At 34.0% G+C, this 19,159-nt stretch overlaps 1 protein-coding gene across 40 annotated transcripts in view; it reads left to right on the top strand.

The window, feature by feature from the left end:
* KCNMA1 (potassium calcium-activated channel subfamily M alpha 1) overlaps positions 1–19,159 on the top strand; it is a 468,160-nt gene that overhangs the window by 269,959 nt on the left and 179,042 nt on the right. For all 40 annotated transcript variants that reach the window (XM_027700116.1, XM_027700105.1, XM_027700104.1 and 37 more), the window contains exons 4-5: positions 1,804–1,897; positions 5,473–5,584. In XM_027700116.1, the coding sequence (XP_027555917.1) occupies positions 1,804–1,897; positions 5,473–5,584 (206 nt within the window). The remainder of the gene's footprint in view (positions 1–1,803; positions 1,898–5,472; positions 5,585–19,159) is intronic.

Below are 19,159 nucleotides of genomic sequence, written 5' to 3'. Positions count from 1 at the left end.
TGCTTCCAAGCCTCTGTGTTGGTGCAGGGCTGTTGATTCTGCTTCCACAGTACTTCCTGTGATTTATTTTGGTAGGGCGCATAGTGACTCAGTGTGTAACCTACCTTATTTTGACAAAATCCTTTGCTCTCAATAATGCCATAAAGAAAATGATCCAGTTGGGTTCTCAGATTACATCCACTGTTTTTGTAGCTAAAGCTATATTTGTAAAGTATGAGGTACTGTCTGCTGTGCTATATGTTGACATTTGGCTTCTATTGCCTTTTGCCTGTTTGTGTAAATCAGTTTTATTTGAAGTGTAACAAAAATGTCTCATAAGTTCGATGTTTTTGCAAATAGCCTTTGAAAAACAATTTTAATAAAATTTCCTATAGCACTGAAGCTTCTTAAAATATAAAGCTATTGTACAACAAGGAGAATTTAACTGTATACATTCATACATCTAAAGACAGGAGAGGGCATGCTGTACTTAACTTGTTTGACCTGTAATGTATACAAGGAATGGAAAATTTGGCTGCATGTGTAATGACCTGGTAGTCCAGACAATATCCTTTATGCCTTTAATTAGGTAACTGACATTCATAATGCATAGAATCTTGCTTGTTGAGCAGTCTAGCATTATATTTGCAGAGCTACTGCTATACTAACTGGTATTAGATCCACATTCAGTGATTTATTTGACCTGGAAAGCCAACAAATTTCTGCTTTTCTAAAAGGATATTTTCTAGGGCTCCAAATGATCAAATGATCTGCGTTCCGGTTTGCTGTTTTATTCTAGTTGTGATGAACACATGATCATTTGCAATATATGTGTGTATATGTATGTATATATGATGGGACATTATGTATATATAGTATATACATCAGCATATATTGGGACATGATTTTCACGTTGGTCTGTGACTACAGTATTGGACTGTGGCTTCAACAACCTATTTTAGAAACTTCACAAATAAATCACTAATGATACTTGTGGAAGTTATCGCCTTCCTCAGATAAAAGTATATCTATAAAGTACCAGTTTGTATAGAGTAAGCTTTGGATCTGTCCCACTGTTAAATAAAGCATAATATAATAAGCTATAATTTGCAATGGCTGCTTGACACACAGAAGGGTATTTTAATTAACCTGCATGCAGAAATTAACCCTTAGAGTACTGCTTCAAATTCTTCAATTTATTTTGTTATTTAATTTCACCAATGGGCTATGCTGCTTTTCTACTCAGTTCATAGTACTGTACATAAAGTACATTAAATAGCCATACAAAAAAAAAAAAAGAAGTGCGAAAAAGAAAAACCCAACCAACTTCTTATAAACGAGGGATTCTACAAGACTAAGTACCCCAGGTTGCTAATGGGTAATGTATTCCTAAGCAACTACTTTTTTGTTAAAGGTTTTATATTATGACATTAATTAAAAGCATGTAATGTTTCACAGTAGCTGTGTGCTTGTTAGGGTTTTTCCTAAAGTATCGTAGGTGTATCTCCTTTAGAAAGAAGTCAGTTCTTTAAGGGTTAATGTGGGGTTAAGGAATCCTGAGGTATTCTCCTGCTTGTCCTTTCCTAAGGGTATCTGCATGTTAACTCTCAGATATTACCTGAATAGGTGAATATAAACACTGTATGAATGACTAACTGAATGAATGAAATAATTCCTTTGAAATGCTTGCTTCTATCTTGTAAACGACTGGAAAACAGAAAAATTATTTCTGAATCAAGGCCTTTAATGAAATGCATAAAATTCTCAGCAGAATAGAAACTTGCATACTGACAATTTATTCTGATTTCTTTTTGTTTCAAATAGCCCAATAGAATCCTGCCAGAATTTCTACAAAGATTTCACATTACAGATCGACATGGCTTTCAATGTGTTCTTCCTACTCTACTTCGGCTTGCGTGTAAGTAGTGTGTGTGTCTTTGATAGCATGAGGGAGGGAGAGTCTTTCAATGCAGCTTGACTCTGCAATGGCTGGACAGAATTAAGCTAATTTCTAAAATGCAGGATCAAAGCATTTTATTTGGAACATTTAGGTAATAAGAAGAATCTAAGATCACTAAGGAGACCAATAGTTTATAAGTGAAGCTGTCCCAGACTGTTCTCATGTGATAGAAAGAGAAAACTGTAACAGTTCAGTGCTGGTCAGTGACATGGAATCTAGTTTCATTGTTCTCAATGGTGTGATAACTACTTCAGCAAAACTGATGAAGAGTTGATCTGTTCCTCTGCTGTTAAATATGTCTTTGGCAGTCAAAGGTTGAGATAACACCTGCTAGAGCTGCTGTATTCAGCTTTACACACATCCACTTTCCCAGACTGCTAATGAGCGCTTTGCAGAAGCTATAAATACTAGTCAATATGCTGAAACACAGAACCTTAGACTGTACTCGTCACTTTCTGCAAATCCAGTCATGCTGTTGCAGGATCTAAAAGTTGGTACATCTGAAACAGGTAGGCATTTAATAAACTTTGGGCTAGTAATGCTTGCAATTCAAGCTGTTGGTTTGGCTTTTTTTCATTTGGTTGTGAGTTTGGGTTTTTTTAATACACTTTGAAAACCATCTTTGCTTCTTAATTGGAAAATTAGCGAAAAAAAGCCTCAAACCTAACAGAACTACAAGGAAAACATCATGTGAGCAGAAACCCTGCATCGGGTTTTAAATTTGATACAAATATTGCCTCCTGATCTTTCTTTGTCCATTTTGTTCCTGAATCACAGGAGCCCCTTTGTCACAGTGATAGTCGAGTTCCTTCTATTTCACTTCTGACCAATGTAACCAACTTTTTCTGAAGATACAGTAAGGAATTATATTGCAAATCTAGGTTATTTCATCACCTAGTCTAGATGCAGTGTTTATCCTGTAGCTGTAGATAAATTCCTTCAGTATTTACACTACTATGTATGCATTCTAAGCTATATTTTAAAAGCATATAGTGTAATAGCCCCTAATTCTTAAAGGTGAGGCTTTAGTAGACATCCGTAAGGCCTGCAATGTAGGTTAACTTTTTAACATAATGGGTTCAATGCATGGTAGTTGTGAACCTCCAAGAATCTTTTTTTAGAAGTACCCAAATCCTTTGAAAATTTTGTGATAGTAATAAGGTTGTATCTTCTTACCAAAAGAATTAAAATTACATATTGTCCACTCTTACTCAAAGCCGTAACTTAGGTTACATTATCAAGAAGTAGAGCACAATAAGAGAGAAGATACTGAGAGCTGATGCTAATACTTTCATGTCTGCACTGTATGTTTTTTGAAAGAAAGAGATAGCTCTGTAGACTGCACTCTGGTCCTGTGGACTGAATGCACTTTAGCAGTTAAAGTGAGTGAGATGCGCTGCCAGAACTCATTTTTTCAGTTTTAGTTTCAAGCAAAATAAATTCTTGTGTTATCCAAAATTGTTTTGTGATGCAAACCAAGGATATAGTAAGTGGGAATGATAAGGATTCACTTCAGATTGGTATTCCTTATCTAAGTTAAAATGCTAACATAGGTGTACCTTCAGATCTCCAAGAAGTCCTGATGAACTAAACAGTAGTTTCTGAGGAAAAGGTAACACTTGGTGTAGACACAAGAATTGGATCAATAATGAATTTACTACTTATGCAATAAGCATCTCATATCTTTAGGTATTTTAGTGGTTTAGGGTTTTTTTCTCTGACAAATATCTCCTGTGAGGACTCACTGGCAAATTACAGATTTTGAAGAAATATTTTAGAATCTCATCCTTTTCCATCTGTTCTCCTCAAAATTATGTTGCAACTCAAAATCACGTAAATATTGCCATATCTTCAGTTATAGAAGATATTTGTGTTCAAACACACATATATCCATTTTAAAATCTTTGTTGGCTAGTATCCAACTATATGAGAGCTCAGAAGTGAAGCCTTCAAAATTCTGATGAAGACTAAGTCCAAACTGCATGAGTTAGCATATTATCAAGCAATAGGATCTGGCAGAGAAAAGGAAAGTGTGACAGTAATCCTTCTTTGAAAGGGACAGAATTATGCTAGTGCTTTTAAAAGATGTAACAAAATGGGCTTTTACTAGTTGCTAATTACCTAAATGAATAAATGTTGCAGTACTTACACAGAAAAGTATAAGTGACCTTTACAGTCAACAGGCTTCGTTTTCATTGACTTTAATTTGTTTGAAAGCCTAAAGGTTGTGCCCTATGGAAAGAAAAAACTATGATTGGAACATATATTGTAAGTTATGAAAATATTGATCTGACATCTTAAAAAGCTTTTACTTTCAAATATTCTGACTACTTCTAAATTTAATAAAAGGGAATAAAAATCTTCCGCTTAAACCGGATATTTTTGTTCTGTTTTCGACCTGGAACATTGATATTGGGTAATACAGACTAGGAAAATATCAATTTATTTTCCGTTTTGATTATTCTCGGAAGCAAATCCTGCTCATGTTGTTGGTCTTATTTTTAAATATGATTTCAACATTTTTGACATCAGTACAGTCTCCTTTTCAAATATTTAATCTGGCATTCCAGCAAAGTTGGTACGCACCATAAACTTATTCTGTCAAAGTTTTAAAGTATTTCTAAGGCAAGGAAATGAATGAAATAGAGATTGTCTGTATTTACTTTGAAAGAAACACAATGATTATTCTCTTTAACTCAAAAAAATACAAACACTGTTTTTAAATGTGTTAGTCAAAGTTTCAAGACTTAAATGAGTAAAACTGCTCCTGTAAATGTCTTCATGATGCACTAAAATTTTATATTTATTTGTATATTTAAATTTCATATTTCTATAAAGCAAATGTTTTAATTATGTTTTAATTATTACTCAAATGAGAATAATAGTTTGACCTTATTTAAGCACAGAGGCAAGTTTTGTCTATGATGTCCTTGGCATCTAAGTTCACCAGTTTCCCTAGGCTGATTTCATAGTCAGGAGGCAGGAATGACCACGTTTATGGCACAGTTCAAAGGACTGCAGTGCTGGTGCAGTCCTGAACTATGCCTTGTAGGAGTCATCCTGGTGATCTCCTCTGGACAGATGATAATAGGACTCTTTGTAAACTGTTATGTATTTAGAAACCTGTGAGCAGCAAATGCGTGATGAGACTACTACCAGTACATTTCGTGTGCTAGAGCAAAGGTGATATCCTTCGAAATGTTTTATACTTGCCTGTACTTCCCTAATAATACTGGTACATTGTTAATAAATGTGGAAAAATATTTTTTAGCACAGATATTACAACTCATCACATATATGATCTATCTCTTCAGTTAGACCTTTCATTTTAATACCAGTGTGATTATCAAGCAATACACTGTACAAACTTCTTTCTAGTGTGACGTGTTTTGTCTGGACTGACTTAAAACATCAATTACTACACTAACTTTTGAGTTTAGAATTTTAGAACAGAAAATATTTCACATACATGCAATCATTGTGAACATAATCTGATTCTTTGATCTCTCCTCCTCTTTTTTTTTTCCCTCCAGTTTATAGCAGCCAATGACAAGCTATGGTTTTGGCTAGAAGTTAACTCAGTGGTAGATTTCTTCACGGTCCCTCCAGTGTTTGTGTCAGTATATTTAAACAGAAGTTGGCTTGGTAAGTAAAATAATTTTTCCTTTTAATAGCTGTTACAAAATTACTGAAACTTTGCACATTTTGACGGAGAATTTTTTCATTTTGTGTCATTGTGTAAACAGAAGAATAGTATGACAAAGTTTTTTTTGCAGTGAATATGCTATTTCAGTGGAAAGGTGGGTTTTGTCCAAAAAAGCACTTGTCCATTTTGTTCTCAATTCATTAATATAATCTCCTACTCTAAGTGGTGTAGAACTCCAGCTTGGAAGTACTGTGTAACATGAGTCTGTTTTATAAAACAGTGAGTTTGATGTGTTGTCTCAGCTTGCAACCTGAACAGGTGATCCTTACCATTCATTCAATGAACTGGATTGTCAACAATTTCATTGTCAACAATGAAATCAACAAGTTTTCATTGCATTTTTTGAGCCAATGTGGCTGAATTTTAAATCCACTGAGCAACAGATTTGGTAGATATGTTTAGACACTTGACATTTGTATTGGACTGCTAGCAATGCATTAGAAAAAGTATGGCACATGTAAAAGGGAATACAAAATGAAACAGAGAGGACAAATCAATTAAAGAACATCCAGAATGTAACATATGAAGTTTCTTGTACAAATTGCATATGCTCTCTCATTAGGTAAAATGAAGGTCAAAATTTGGAATTTTTTATTCAGAGAAAACTTCCTAAAAATGGCATATTCCATGAATGCAGTGCCTTTAGACAATGTATGAAACATCACAGTTTGACAATGAATTTCTCCGGAAATACAGGCACTCACTGCCCCTGAAAACTGAAGAGTGGTTATTTTAAATGTTTCACATGCAAAGGAAAGTAAAACAGAGAGTCTTAAATAGTCTTACAATATTTTAAACTTTATATGGAAGTTTAAAGATACAAAAATTATTGATGAATTACTGTTTTACAAAAAAAGATTAATAAATGTATACCATGATAAAGGTCATATTATATGTATCAGTGGTTATTAGTATGCCAGAGAAGAAAGCAATAAAACAGCCAGAAAATACCACCATACATTCTCATACGATTACTGTCTTTATCACATACTTCTGTCGTGTATGGGAAACTAAGTAAGGCTTTTTGAAAGAGAAAATGTCATACAGTTCCATATTAGAATAGGAAATAAGATTTAAAAAGGAAGTATGGAAATAAAAACCACGCCTATGTCTAAAAGAAAATTGCTGATTTCAGTAGCTATAATTTAATCTCAGATTTTTTGCATTATGTGAATTAAAGGGATGGAGTTTCACACTTGAATGCAATGTATCAGAGTTTCCTAAAACTTTGAGATTGAAATCCTTGGAGATGAAGGCTGTCTAAGAGAATAAATAGAATCACAGCATCCATTGAAAAGGAATATGAAATGAGAAAATAGCAAGACCACAAACTCTGGGAAATGAGGCCAAGAGATCATTATTTGGGATGAATACCCTTTATGAAAGTGACTGCGTAATTGACTGACTCATGGTGACACAGCAATCTAACTAACAATACTGACAGAGATAATGAGAGAGTTTGCACATTTAGCAGTTTCTGCTGGATGTTTTTTACAAGATTTATGTCATTTTGTAGGAAGAGTTAAGCATTTTGCTTATATTTATTCATAGGGTTGAAAGGATTTCCATATCTCTTAATTACACCAATATCACTTTTTTTTGATTTCTTTTTTATAGTCCCACTTCACCTGTTTTCTCATGGAATCCTCCTGAGACATTTATCATCCACTTAGGCAAAAAAATTGGGCTTTTTTAATGTACTCAGCTTAGGAGTGATTTATTTACAATGTTTTAGCTTTGCACCTGCTTCCAAAGGGGTTTTCACTTTAGAGAAATCATCTTTAGTGAAATAATTCACTAATTTAAAAATTTGAATTATTTGGGTTCCTTACATAGCTTTAATTTAGATCATCAAGTTATATTATTTTGAGAAGCTGTGATGAAAGAATTTTTAAGAAAATACACTGAAGTGTATTAATGAAGATTGTGTATTCCTTTACACCTTTTAAAGAGATGGCAAAAATTACTGTCTGCACAGCTCGAATACTTCGGACATGCTTGTAGGTAATACAGTGGTAGGATTGAGTGTGTGACTAGAGTGGAAGGGAGAATGTTTAGACCATATTATTTACAGTTTCAGGTTAGATGCCTACTTTGCCTTTTCCTTTCATATATCTTTTGTAATTCAGAGAGAGAGATCCTTGTGTAGAGGGTGACTCAGAACAAGTAAGTTATGGTTTCTGCACCAGTTGTCTCTGTGTGTAAGTAGGATTTGCAGGTAGGTTTGCCTTTTAGCAAGGCAAATAAATAAGAAGTCCTTAATGTTAGGCAATGTGAAAATCATTTAACAGGTTTGGACTTTGCTGTATCCCAGTAATTATTTGTATGTTTTAAAATTTATTACTGATTTAGCAGGTTTCCTTTGTGTGCTTTAAATTTCAAAATAATTTAGGAGCCTAAATGCAATACAACATCTGGAAGGTATTGTGGATTAGGGTCTTTACAGTTTCTTTCATTACTGATTCATGTCAGTCGGCTGTGATGAGTTCATTGAAGCAGTAGACAGAATCAAAGTCACCAATGTGGCTCCCAGTTTCATGAGAACTGTCCTGGTTTAGCTAACCGATGAGTGACAGTACAGACACACAGTTTAGGCAGATTTAAAAAAGAAAACAAACCATCCTAAATAAAAAATAAACTTTGTCTTCAGAGCACTAAATGCTTATAGAAAGATGCAAAGCATAGCAGAGGAAAAGTGATCTGAATATATCATCTATAGTGGAAAGCCAGTGGTTTTTTTTCTCTTCTTATGCTGGTTCAGAAATGCTACCATTCAGCTGTTATGTCGCTCTCAGTATGTGAAGCCTTCCACTTTCCCTTCTACTCTTTTGCATTCAGTTTTCATAATATGTATTTTTGTATCTTGAAATGCTGTAATGAATGAAATTTGCAATCATATTCATAAAAGCTGTTATTTGAAATCTAATCATTCACCTAGATTCCGGTATGCAAACATTCAGTATTGAAAGACAGATCAGAGTATGCTTTTCCATTAAAAGGCTTCTAGGAAGGGTATTGTGATCATTGTCTAAAGTAAAGCTGAAGGCAAACCTGCAAAATATAAAATTTTTGGATTTGATAAATCCTTCAGAAAGAATTCCTAGGGTATCTTTTTTGCTAGCACAGAATAGCATAAGAAAAGGAAGCACATGAAAAGAATACATCTGGCATATGGAAAGATCTGCATATTATTGAAAAAATGGGAGAAGTTGAGATAGGGAAGAAATTTTTAATAAATCATGCTGTATAAAAATTTCTTATTCTCTTTCTTAAAAACTGTGCAGATACAAACATCAGCATTTTTTCTGACGTTCATTTACATCTGGATCCCCATGACATTTTTCCAACACTGTTTTGCAAACAACCGCATTTGTGTAGATACTTGCTCGTAAACTAAAATCCTGCTTTATAAAATCATAAATATTGCTTGCACAGCTCTGTATGAGAAATTTTCTGTAGTGATAGGACAGTTCTCCACTTCAAGTGCAGGATTCTGTGTAGCGGAGAGAATCTTCCCAAGGGAAGAATAATAATAGGAGGGATGGAGCTTCTGGCTCTTGAGCTATTTTGACAGTGAATTTTAACCAAATTATTTCAGTGCATTGTTGAGTCTGTATACTGTCTTTCTAGTTTAAGTGTAGGTATGCTAGAAAGGTTGTTGGACAGAAAAAAATTTGCAATGGGAGAAATAATGCCATGGTGAAACTCATTTTTTTAATACAAAGTCATCATGATATGAGTATCCTAGCTAAGTTTCAGATTCCGATCTTTTTTCCTTTGGATAGCTTGCAGTCTGACAAGTTGGAGAGCCCTGCAACAAGTGAACATCTTCCAATTTTATTTAGTAATGATTTACCAACACTCTACACACCAGTTAAAACTGTTATTCTGTCTTCTGTGATAGCAGACGTACTTCAAGTAACTGAAATACCTTTTATCATGTACTTATATGCTTATAAAAAAGGAAATATTGATCTTACGAGCTGACTGTATTGGAATAAATTGCCTTGACAGGATGGTATTGTTAGAGGAAGATTAAACATGAAAAATATGATCTTAGCTTCACATTTACAAGGACATGTGAATGAGGAACAATCAGTTACTAGAACTACAATGATTTAAATGGAATCTAATATATGAATTTGATACTATCCCAGAAATTAAAGGTAGAAAAGATGTATTAAACAAGCCATTTCCTTTTTGTGACCATATGCATCATCTATTCTACTGAACAAAATTTCAAGGAATAGAAATTGATTCCTAGTAAATTCTGTTATAATGAAGATTTTTTTCTTTATCCTTCTTCCCTTACATCCCTCTTAGTCTAGGTTGCTGCTGTTGCTGTGCTGTTTTTTCAAAAAACAATTTGAGATATATAGTGAGGAAAAGAGACAGCAGATGTAAATGTAGACACCTGCAAAGCATAGAGAACAAATCTCTTCATGTGGTGATAGCATGGTTATGGAAGGGGATCCTTTTTCCGGTGCTTGCTCAAATCCTGTCAAGGTCCTGTTACAGACATTTCAATTAATTTTGGATGAGACTTGTGGTTTCAGTATCAATTCCTAATCTGAAAAGACTGTTTCCAACAACTCTAATAGAAATTCAGCTATTTTGGTGAGTCAGAGAATTAAATTGGTTTCCCTCTATGGAGATAGATGGCTTTGGAGAAAAAGTGGTGTGTCTTGCTAAGGTAGTTAAGGTGATGATGTGAAACCGCCTGCCCTTCCAGCAAGTGTACTTCAAGGTGAAGCTTTAGTTAAAAATCTGTGACATGAAAACAACTCTTGTTTCAATACCCTTTAGACTTTCTTGCAATAGCCTCTACAGAACAGCTCAGCCTGAAACCATATTTGAATCTGTAGAACACTTTATCCCTTTTGGAAAACTTAGATATTTTAATGGAAGAATTCCTCTGATAACTGAATCGTAGGGATACCACTTTTGCACTTAACAACTTTGCAATCATTTACTGTATTTTGATGCATCTGCACGTCTTAAAGGTCCCTTTCTTAGCACCTTAAATTTGCAATCATTTGCAATGATTTTGTTGGTTTAAGTGTTGTGCATTTCTGCCATCTATTGGTGGAATCTTTGAATGCACTTTCAAATTCTACAATATTTCGTACAAAACTAGGGTATTTTATGCAGCTTTGAAGTATTTTCTGTTATTTTACTTACATAATAAATTATTTTATATATAATGGAAGCTAAGTTCTCTAAAATTTCTTAGGAGAATTTTATGTATATGTGCATATGCATTAATTTTCTGTGGGGCAACATTTCTTTCTACACTACAAATGCCTTCAAACAGGTATCAGAATGAATTTATTGAAAATAGTTCTGCAGACTCAATGTGCTTGGTGATTTGTCAATTGATTAATAGTGCCGTGGTTACTTCTTTTAGGCTTATGGAAATAACATCAACTTACTTCTGGAACCTCTATGAACCAGATGTGATTACATGATGGCTTTTTCTAAGTTATAAAATAACACTTCTGCCTTTTCGTCCATTATTACTGAAATGTCCAACATCATGCTAGTCATAAAATGCTGCGATTAAAATGTCTTTACAGTGCAGTAAATCTGGTTAACATAGTCCATAATAATTTTATTCTTTTTGAATTCTGTTGGATTTAAATGGGAAATATATATTACTATTGTGGACTTTTTTTTTTGTCGTGAACAATAAATGTAATCAGTATTTTTATTTAAGTGGCCTAAATTTGAATTCCATAGCAAGTTTTTTCTTGTCATATAAACAACTCTCCCTTCAGTGAAACAGTCGTAGTATTCTTTTGTGGTTATAATATTTAGAACTTCTAAAGGTATATTAAGGTTCTTCAGCATATATTTTTCAGATAGACATTTCCATGCTGTAAATGAAACTTTTTTTTTCCATGTTTCATAAGAAGGAACATAAGCAGCTGTACTTTACGTTATCTGATATACCCAAATTGTCTGTTGTCATCATTGGTTAATGTTCTATTTCATTTTTTTTCTGGACATTGGTCCATAAATATTCAAGATCATAGTCTACCAAATTTACTAATTCAGAAACACAGAATGTCATTTTGACATAGATTGACTGATAAATTCTAAGTAGTTTATAATAACTGATTTTAACTTTTTTTTTGCTCATATTTCATTCAATCATACTCCCCTCTAGGATAATAATTGGATGATAATATCAAGTGTAAGGGATTTATGCTGAAAAACAAATCACTGCAATTTCTTTTAATAGTCAAACATTTTGCATTTTTTACAAGATATTATATAATTTTCTTCTCTCCATATCCTTTCCTGTCTAGTTAAAATATGTTCTCAACATCTGGATGTTATGTGAAAAAACAGTCTAATGTTTTCTTTTTATCCTGCTTTTTATTATCGGTTTAATTACTTTATGTCTGCTCTTGGGATCTCTAGTGGTTTAAGTGGTCTTTCAGATTCTGTAATTAAGCTCTTTTGCTCAAATGAAGACTACCCAGACTGTTGAGTTTTGTCTTCAATAGAATATGGAATAGTATTGGAAAAGGAGAAAACCCTTTCTCTTGAACTGCTTAGGGAACACATACAATGCTGTCTTCTGGCATTTGTATTTGTTTGAATAAGGGACATTTAAAAATGCTTTTTGTACTGTCTAAGATAATTGCATTATCACTATTCAGAATGCTTTCCAAATTTTCCTGAGCTATCTACAGCATGTAACTAATCTATACACTTTCCTGAATGATAATATGAGAGAGAAGATTGATTTTTTTTTTTAATCTACTAATTGTTTTTTATCTTAAAAAGTCAACTGAAAGACCAGTTGAAAGTAAGATTTCATTTCTTGGCTCCCTAGGGAGTATGTTAACTTGTGCAGTTCCGTGTAGGCATTCAGTCTATTATTTGTGCATTATCCAGCAGTTTTTTCCCCCAATATCCTCTTTCACTGATTTTTGACTGTTTTTTGAAATACATTGAATCTGAGTAAGGTTGTTGCAGAGTGAGATCTTCTCAGCTTTGAATTTTCAGTGCTTGTTGTTTACAAGCAACTTTATAAGTAATGTAATTGATATCTGCATAAGACCAAAACTAAAAGTCTGTATACCTAGAACAGGACAGTTAATATTCTGGTATTTTTAACATGAGTTTTATGATTTCTGGTTACCATTTTTGATCTTTAGCTCATTTTATACTTCTAATTACTGTAACACTGCTCAAAGGAACTATTTTATCTTCTAAGCCCTGGACTAAATATATTGAGATGGCCACGTAGTTCTCATTAATTCAGCACCAATTGTCTGGTGTGCTCTGCGGTGCATGAGTCTTGGTTTATATGGAATTAAGAAAAGATGCATTATGCAGTGTAAGTAATTAAAAAAACCCAAACTGCCTATCTGTGTTCCTCCTGACCTTTTTGCAAGATTGAATTAATCATAAGCAAATCCTGTTGACACTGGAATTGGTATAAACCGATGCAAAGACAGCTGAACTTTCACTAGAAAGATTAGAAGTTAAGAATTCCATATGACACTTGAGAAAGTTCTTATAGTGGCTGTTCTTTCTGAATATCAGAGAGCTGTGATTGAACTTACGTATTTAAATGAGACTGGAGGTTTATATAAACCAGATAATTCATATCCTTCCGGTAATCTTTTAGCAATTCTTTCACTCCACTTTATATATATATATATATATATCTAAGAAAAGTGGGGAGAATTGATTTTCACTCTTACTATAATTCCAAACTTAAAAGGGGAAATTTCATTAATATGGTTATTTAGATGCACTGCTTGACCATCACCTGATAGGTCAAAACCCCACTGGGATTAGGTAGATGACTCCTTGTGCTTAGAGCTTCAGGTATCAATATGAGCAAAATTCTGACCTTCCTGCTCATGTGACATTTCAGAACTAATGGTTGGATGGCTAATAATCTCTTCCTTGATTCACTGTTCTATCTTTGAAATTGCATTATTTTGCCATACAAAGTCAGATAGCAAATAGAGAAGGAAAATTTGGGATATAGAGAAAAGTGTTCTTACAGCTACAGTGTTCAAGGCTTTTTCTGAGGTTTTGAACTGTGGGATATTTATACCACCTGGCAGAGTTTCATACAATATTGACTTAAGTCAAGAGAACAGTATCCTTCATAGTTTGTCACATTTTGCCACTTGTTTCACATCAACTTTTTGAATGTTTAACATTCTATAGTACTTCTGTATTTACATTCTTACATTATGCAGGGCTTTTACTTGATTCACTGTTGACCCCCAGACATTTAGCATTCATTAAACTTGTTATCACCTTCAGCAGTGTTTTGTATCAAACTATCTCAAATTCTAAATAAAAATAGAAATGCAGTGGAGAAAATACAGTCCATAAATGGAAGGACATGTCTCTGAAGTTATTGACTCCTGCATAACCTCTTGCACTGCAGTGGCTCACCTGATGGATCACCAGAAGTGCTGCCAATAAAGCTAATGATGGTCAGAGGACAAGATTTACTTGTTCTTTATAAGTGTATGCTTTGGGAACTTTTTACTTCTTTTCCCTGTTTCTTCTGTTCAGGGAACTTTTTAATATGGAGCAGTGTTAAAGAAGCTGCTACTAAACTTTGGAGTGCTTTTTTTTTTATTCAGTTTTTTATTATTTTTGAAGGCAGTACATTGTGTTTGTAAATTGTATATAGTAGTGTATATAATTATGAAACATTTCGCTGTAAATCTATTTAGTAAGCTTGTCTGCTTTGATATGTGTAAAGGGATATGAAGCTGAAGAGTTTAAATTTTCTTGGTAGTTTAGGTTTCTACTGTGTAAGCTTAACTTGTCTTCAAAACTACACAGGCATTTGCCAGAAGTGGGTTTCCTTATGATATCTCTCTTGCTGCAACTTTGAGTCAAAAGCTGAAATATTGGAAAAGCAGCCTATTTGACTTTATCAGCTCTTTTGTTTGTTGCTAGTAAAAGTATAACAGATGGCAGATATTCTTTATTCTTATAAAGAATAATGCATCTTTTAATTTAAAAATAATGTTAAAAATTTGAAAAATGTGGGCTTCTACATAAGTAAAAATTCTAGTATATAAAACTTCTTTTCTAAAGCCATTTTCTTGTTGCAGTTATAGGTGATTTATAGAGAAGTTATTTTACCTTCTTTTTCAATCAGCTTTTCTAAAGTAAGGCAGATGGAACTGTGATGTACATGGACAGATCTAATACACAGCACTTAATACATGCACTTAAATACACTTAACTAAGTGTTATCCTGCAAGGACTCCTCTTTTTATTCAAAACAACAGTATTGTAGTATCACCGTGGATATTTAGCTGAAAAGAATCAGCTGTGTAGTTTCTTAAGTGTGAAGTTCAATTTACAGAGGGTTTGCATGCAAGTCAGGGTCTCTAGAGACTACAATCTTCATGATCAAAAAGAAATTTTTGTAGTCCCTTATAAGGGGGGGTGAGTAATCTGCTGTATTTCTGAAACTCTCCAGTCTTTAGTTCTCCATTATCACCAAGTTACTCTGCTTCTCAGTATAAATTACATATCGGCTTTATTGTCCTCCTAATTGCTGATTATGTTTTTCTTTGATCAACTCCTTACTGTGTGGAACATTTTCCTTCAGAACTGAAGGAGTTTTATGTGTGCTGCACTACAGAGGTACACTGGTTCCTTTCCGACCACTGTGCATCCAGCACTTAATGCCAATATCATTCATCCGCACTATGACCCCTTGATCGTTCAAAGTGTTATTTGCTTGAAAATGTAGAGCAATTTTCAGTTGATGTTAGACTTGCATACCTCCATAGCCTAGCAGAAAGCTCTTTTTTTGCTGTGAGCTAGATGTAATATTAGTAGACAAACAGAGTGCTGACACTATGTGCTGATAGTGGAGTGAGGAATATTTTCACATTTTATCAGTTTACTCACTTAATTCTGACCTGGGATGCTTTTCTCTGAACTTGATTCAAGTGAGCCAGTGAAGTTCAGGGATGTAATGATTCTTCAGCATTGTGACAGCAGAAGAAATAATCCCAGTGGGATGAATATAAAATCTCATACGATTTGAATACCTTTCACAATGTTCATATGCAGTGTTTTTTCAAAATTCAACCTTTGCAACTCTTTCATATTCAATACTCATTTTCCATAGGTGATACCGAAACTCTTAAATACTGTAGGGGCTCTTACCAATGTTCTGTTATGTTAAGGCTGCTATAGATAATAGATATGATATTATTTAGAAGTTCAGCTTTTAATTATGAACCTAAGTTATTAAGTATGTTATGAAATAATTTTGGATAATTTTTATTAGTATTAAAATTTTTACTGTAGATATATAATTTATATATTTATTATATAATTCATTATTTGAAATGTACATACTTATTAAAGCATAGTTAATGAAGTATTTCTTAATGGGAGGATAAGTGGTTGGAACAATGCTTATCTTAAGAAAAAGTTATTTTTGCAGTGATTAGTTTGCAGGCAACATATATCATGATGGTGTGTCAGTCAATGAACATCTGAGTCTCTAAATGTAAAATATTGCGAGTATAAATTCAAATTAGATGGGATACTTTGTAAAGAAAATGGTGTGATTCCAGCTTTTATTATCTCTTAAATTCCATATTAATGCCGAGTTTGGATTTTTCTGTGTTGTTTCACTTTCCTCCCTATTGCGGGTGAAGTGTAGATACCGGCCCTGTAAAAGCAGAGACATCTAGAAAATAAAAACAAACCAATGCAGTTTCATCCGAATTCCTTCATGCTCACGTGCTTGCACCTTGGAAATTCATCTAGAGAAAATCAGATTAAATTAGAAATGTAATTGCATGTGGGGCAGATCCTATAAGAAATATGTTGCATTCAGTAGAAAATAGCAAATGATACATGATTTGGAGGAACAGCATCTTCTGGGAAAATATCAAGCACCTACTTTACTAGTTACTGGTTGTAATCTACTCAGTGCATAGAAATTTTCTTTTCTTATTGATTGGCTAACATTGGCCTGTTAGGGCCAGCATTTGTGTGCACTTGAAACTCTGTGAGAATTTTCTTCTCAGTAGGCAGATCACAGACAGATTTTCTGTCTGACATGACTTTGAAGAGAGGAATTGTAAATGCTACTTCCTATACTGGATTTATTCTTGACTCACTGATGAATTGACACTCAGACCTTGTATTTAAACATGATACGCTACTGAGGAGGTGGAGACTATGGTTTAGTACTGCACTGGAGTGAAATAAGAGATGCTGATACCTGGTGTAGGGAGACCTATACAACAGTTATGTTTCTAAAAGCAGTTAAAACACCAGAATCTTTGATTTCTATGAAAATTTATGCCTAAATTCTTAATCCGACAACCAAAGTACTCTGTTTATTGTTATTACAATACAAATTTAAATATAAATTTACATTTATATATGTATATTGCACCACGTGCAAGGGATCATTCTCTACACCGAGTAAAAGGACATCAGTTCTCTAGAACAGACATAAGTATTTTTTGAAGTTTGACATCCATGTGGTCAGAAAATGGAATTACTGGTTTTTTGCACCTGGATCATATACATCACAAAGTTCTGTGTGATTCATTTTCATAACTGGTTTCTCATAATTAACTTATCTGTATGCCTCTGCTCATATCTGTTCTTTAACTATTTTCTTTGTGCAGCTCAAAGGCTATAGAAGGCTCAATTAATAGGATGCATTATATCATACCAGTTGATTAGGACTGAAATACTTGACTCCTTTTCAAGTCTTATTTCATAGTATGCTTATTGTTTCTTTGGCAGTTATGGCCTGTGCCTTGTGACTCAGAGGAGCAAAGACAGGCAGCATTGCAAGTCTTTTTTTAAACCAACGTCCTGCAGCATGAGTCAGGCTTTAGATCTGGCCTTTGTCCTTCCTTTGCCTTTGTTCTTATCATTTGTTCTGCCCTATGGTTACAGCCTCTCAGAATAGCATATTCCTGATTTTAGTGCAATTTGTTCCTGGTGAATGCCAGGGAAAATTACATAAGATGCTAACTTGTCATTTTTCGGGAAGGGAAACTACTTTATACTGAGTTGTAATGGTCACTTAAAAAACAAATCCCAAGTTTCCAAACTTCCGTGCCACGTCTCTGTAACGTTAGCTTGCTGAGGTGTAACCTCTCATTTGAAGGGTCATTTTGATTTTAGTAGCATCATCAGTAAAGTGTACAATTAATTTTTTCTTCCCAAATCAAAGAATTAAAAAAGGCATATTATGCATCTAATGTGAATTGGACTTCAGTATCTGGAAAGGATTACACAACTGTAAGATTAAAAAATAATACTTTGTTTGTAATATATAATGCTTACATGTTAATACACTCTGGTTTTATGTAAAGATCTGCTATTCATTTATTACTGGTATATCTCTGCTTGTTTTATGGAATATGACATAGTCATTGCCTGAAGTGCTGTAAAGCAGGGAAGTTAATGTTTACATATCTAGTGACTGGTTTTGCTATTACTAGTGCCAGGCTTTCTGAAAATGGTTTAATATCGTAAGACTTTGAGACTGGGAGATAAAAAAGTACATAATGCTGCTACATGCATTTTCTCAGGAACTCAGGTTTGGATCGTAAATTTACCTTCTAAATAATTTAGTGAGATTAATGAGTGGTAAATTCTTGGCAGGATGAACATTGCTCTGTTTTTGTCATAACCTATAGACAATGCTTAAAAGCTGTACTAAAAAGTAGTTGGTACGGTAGTCAACCTCTATAGTTTTTATATTCAGACACAGTGGGTTATTTTTTTTCTATGAATAATGCTTTTCTAATTTTTGAGATAGGACCAATGAAAATTTTATGGGCCATTTTGTGTACAGCGATGGGTTTACGCTGTAGTTTCAGAAGTAGCAATTTGAAAGACAGGAAAGATAGCATGTGGAACATTCTGTGTTCACTTATTATAAAGTAAATTAAAAATTAGTTTTCAAGGAGATATTAGTCACAGGATATAACAAAGTTATTTTTCTCTTCAGCAGGTTTCTCCTTGGCAAGTTTCCTTTTGTTTTGTGGTTTTTTTACAGGTTGTGCTTTTGAGCACAACTGCAAGCACATAGTATCCTACAAAAGAACAGCAAATCAGTCATCCCTATCTAACCTGTATTTTAAAGGACAATAATTTGATACCCTCTTCTACCCCATACATTGGTTTTCCATGGCAAAGATCTAATCTTTCCTTGGTCTCTTGCAAGATGATAGAGCAAGTAGCTAGTCCCTGCATAGCCAAAGGTAAAGCAGAGTTTAGCTGCTGAGAAGTCTTGCTTTCTTCTCCTGCATATTTGAGTTTAATTTTGTGACATTTGGAAGGACTTTGGAAGCAAGTTGTCATTTAATTATAGCAATACTACCATAAGTATATAAGTGCATTTTTATGGCAAGAGACCCCTGGTGGCCTAGTGGTTAGCGTGCAGGACTTTCACTGCTGCGACCACGGGTTCAAATCCCGGTCTCCTGGCCTGATGGAGGTCGTTAGCCCTGTGTGGC

Source organism: Neopelma chrysocephalum, unplaced genomic scaffold (assembly GCF_003984885.1).
Source record: "Neopelma chrysocephalum unplaced genomic scaffold, ASM398488v2 Primary Assembly neopelma1_143, whole genome shotgun sequence".
NCBI classification, from domain to species: domain Eukaryota; kingdom Metazoa; phylum Chordata; class Aves; order Passeriformes; family Pipridae; genus Neopelma; species Neopelma chrysocephalum.
The sequence above is the reverse complement of the archived record's forward strand: the minus strand, read 5'-3'. Positions and strand labels throughout refer to the sequence as shown.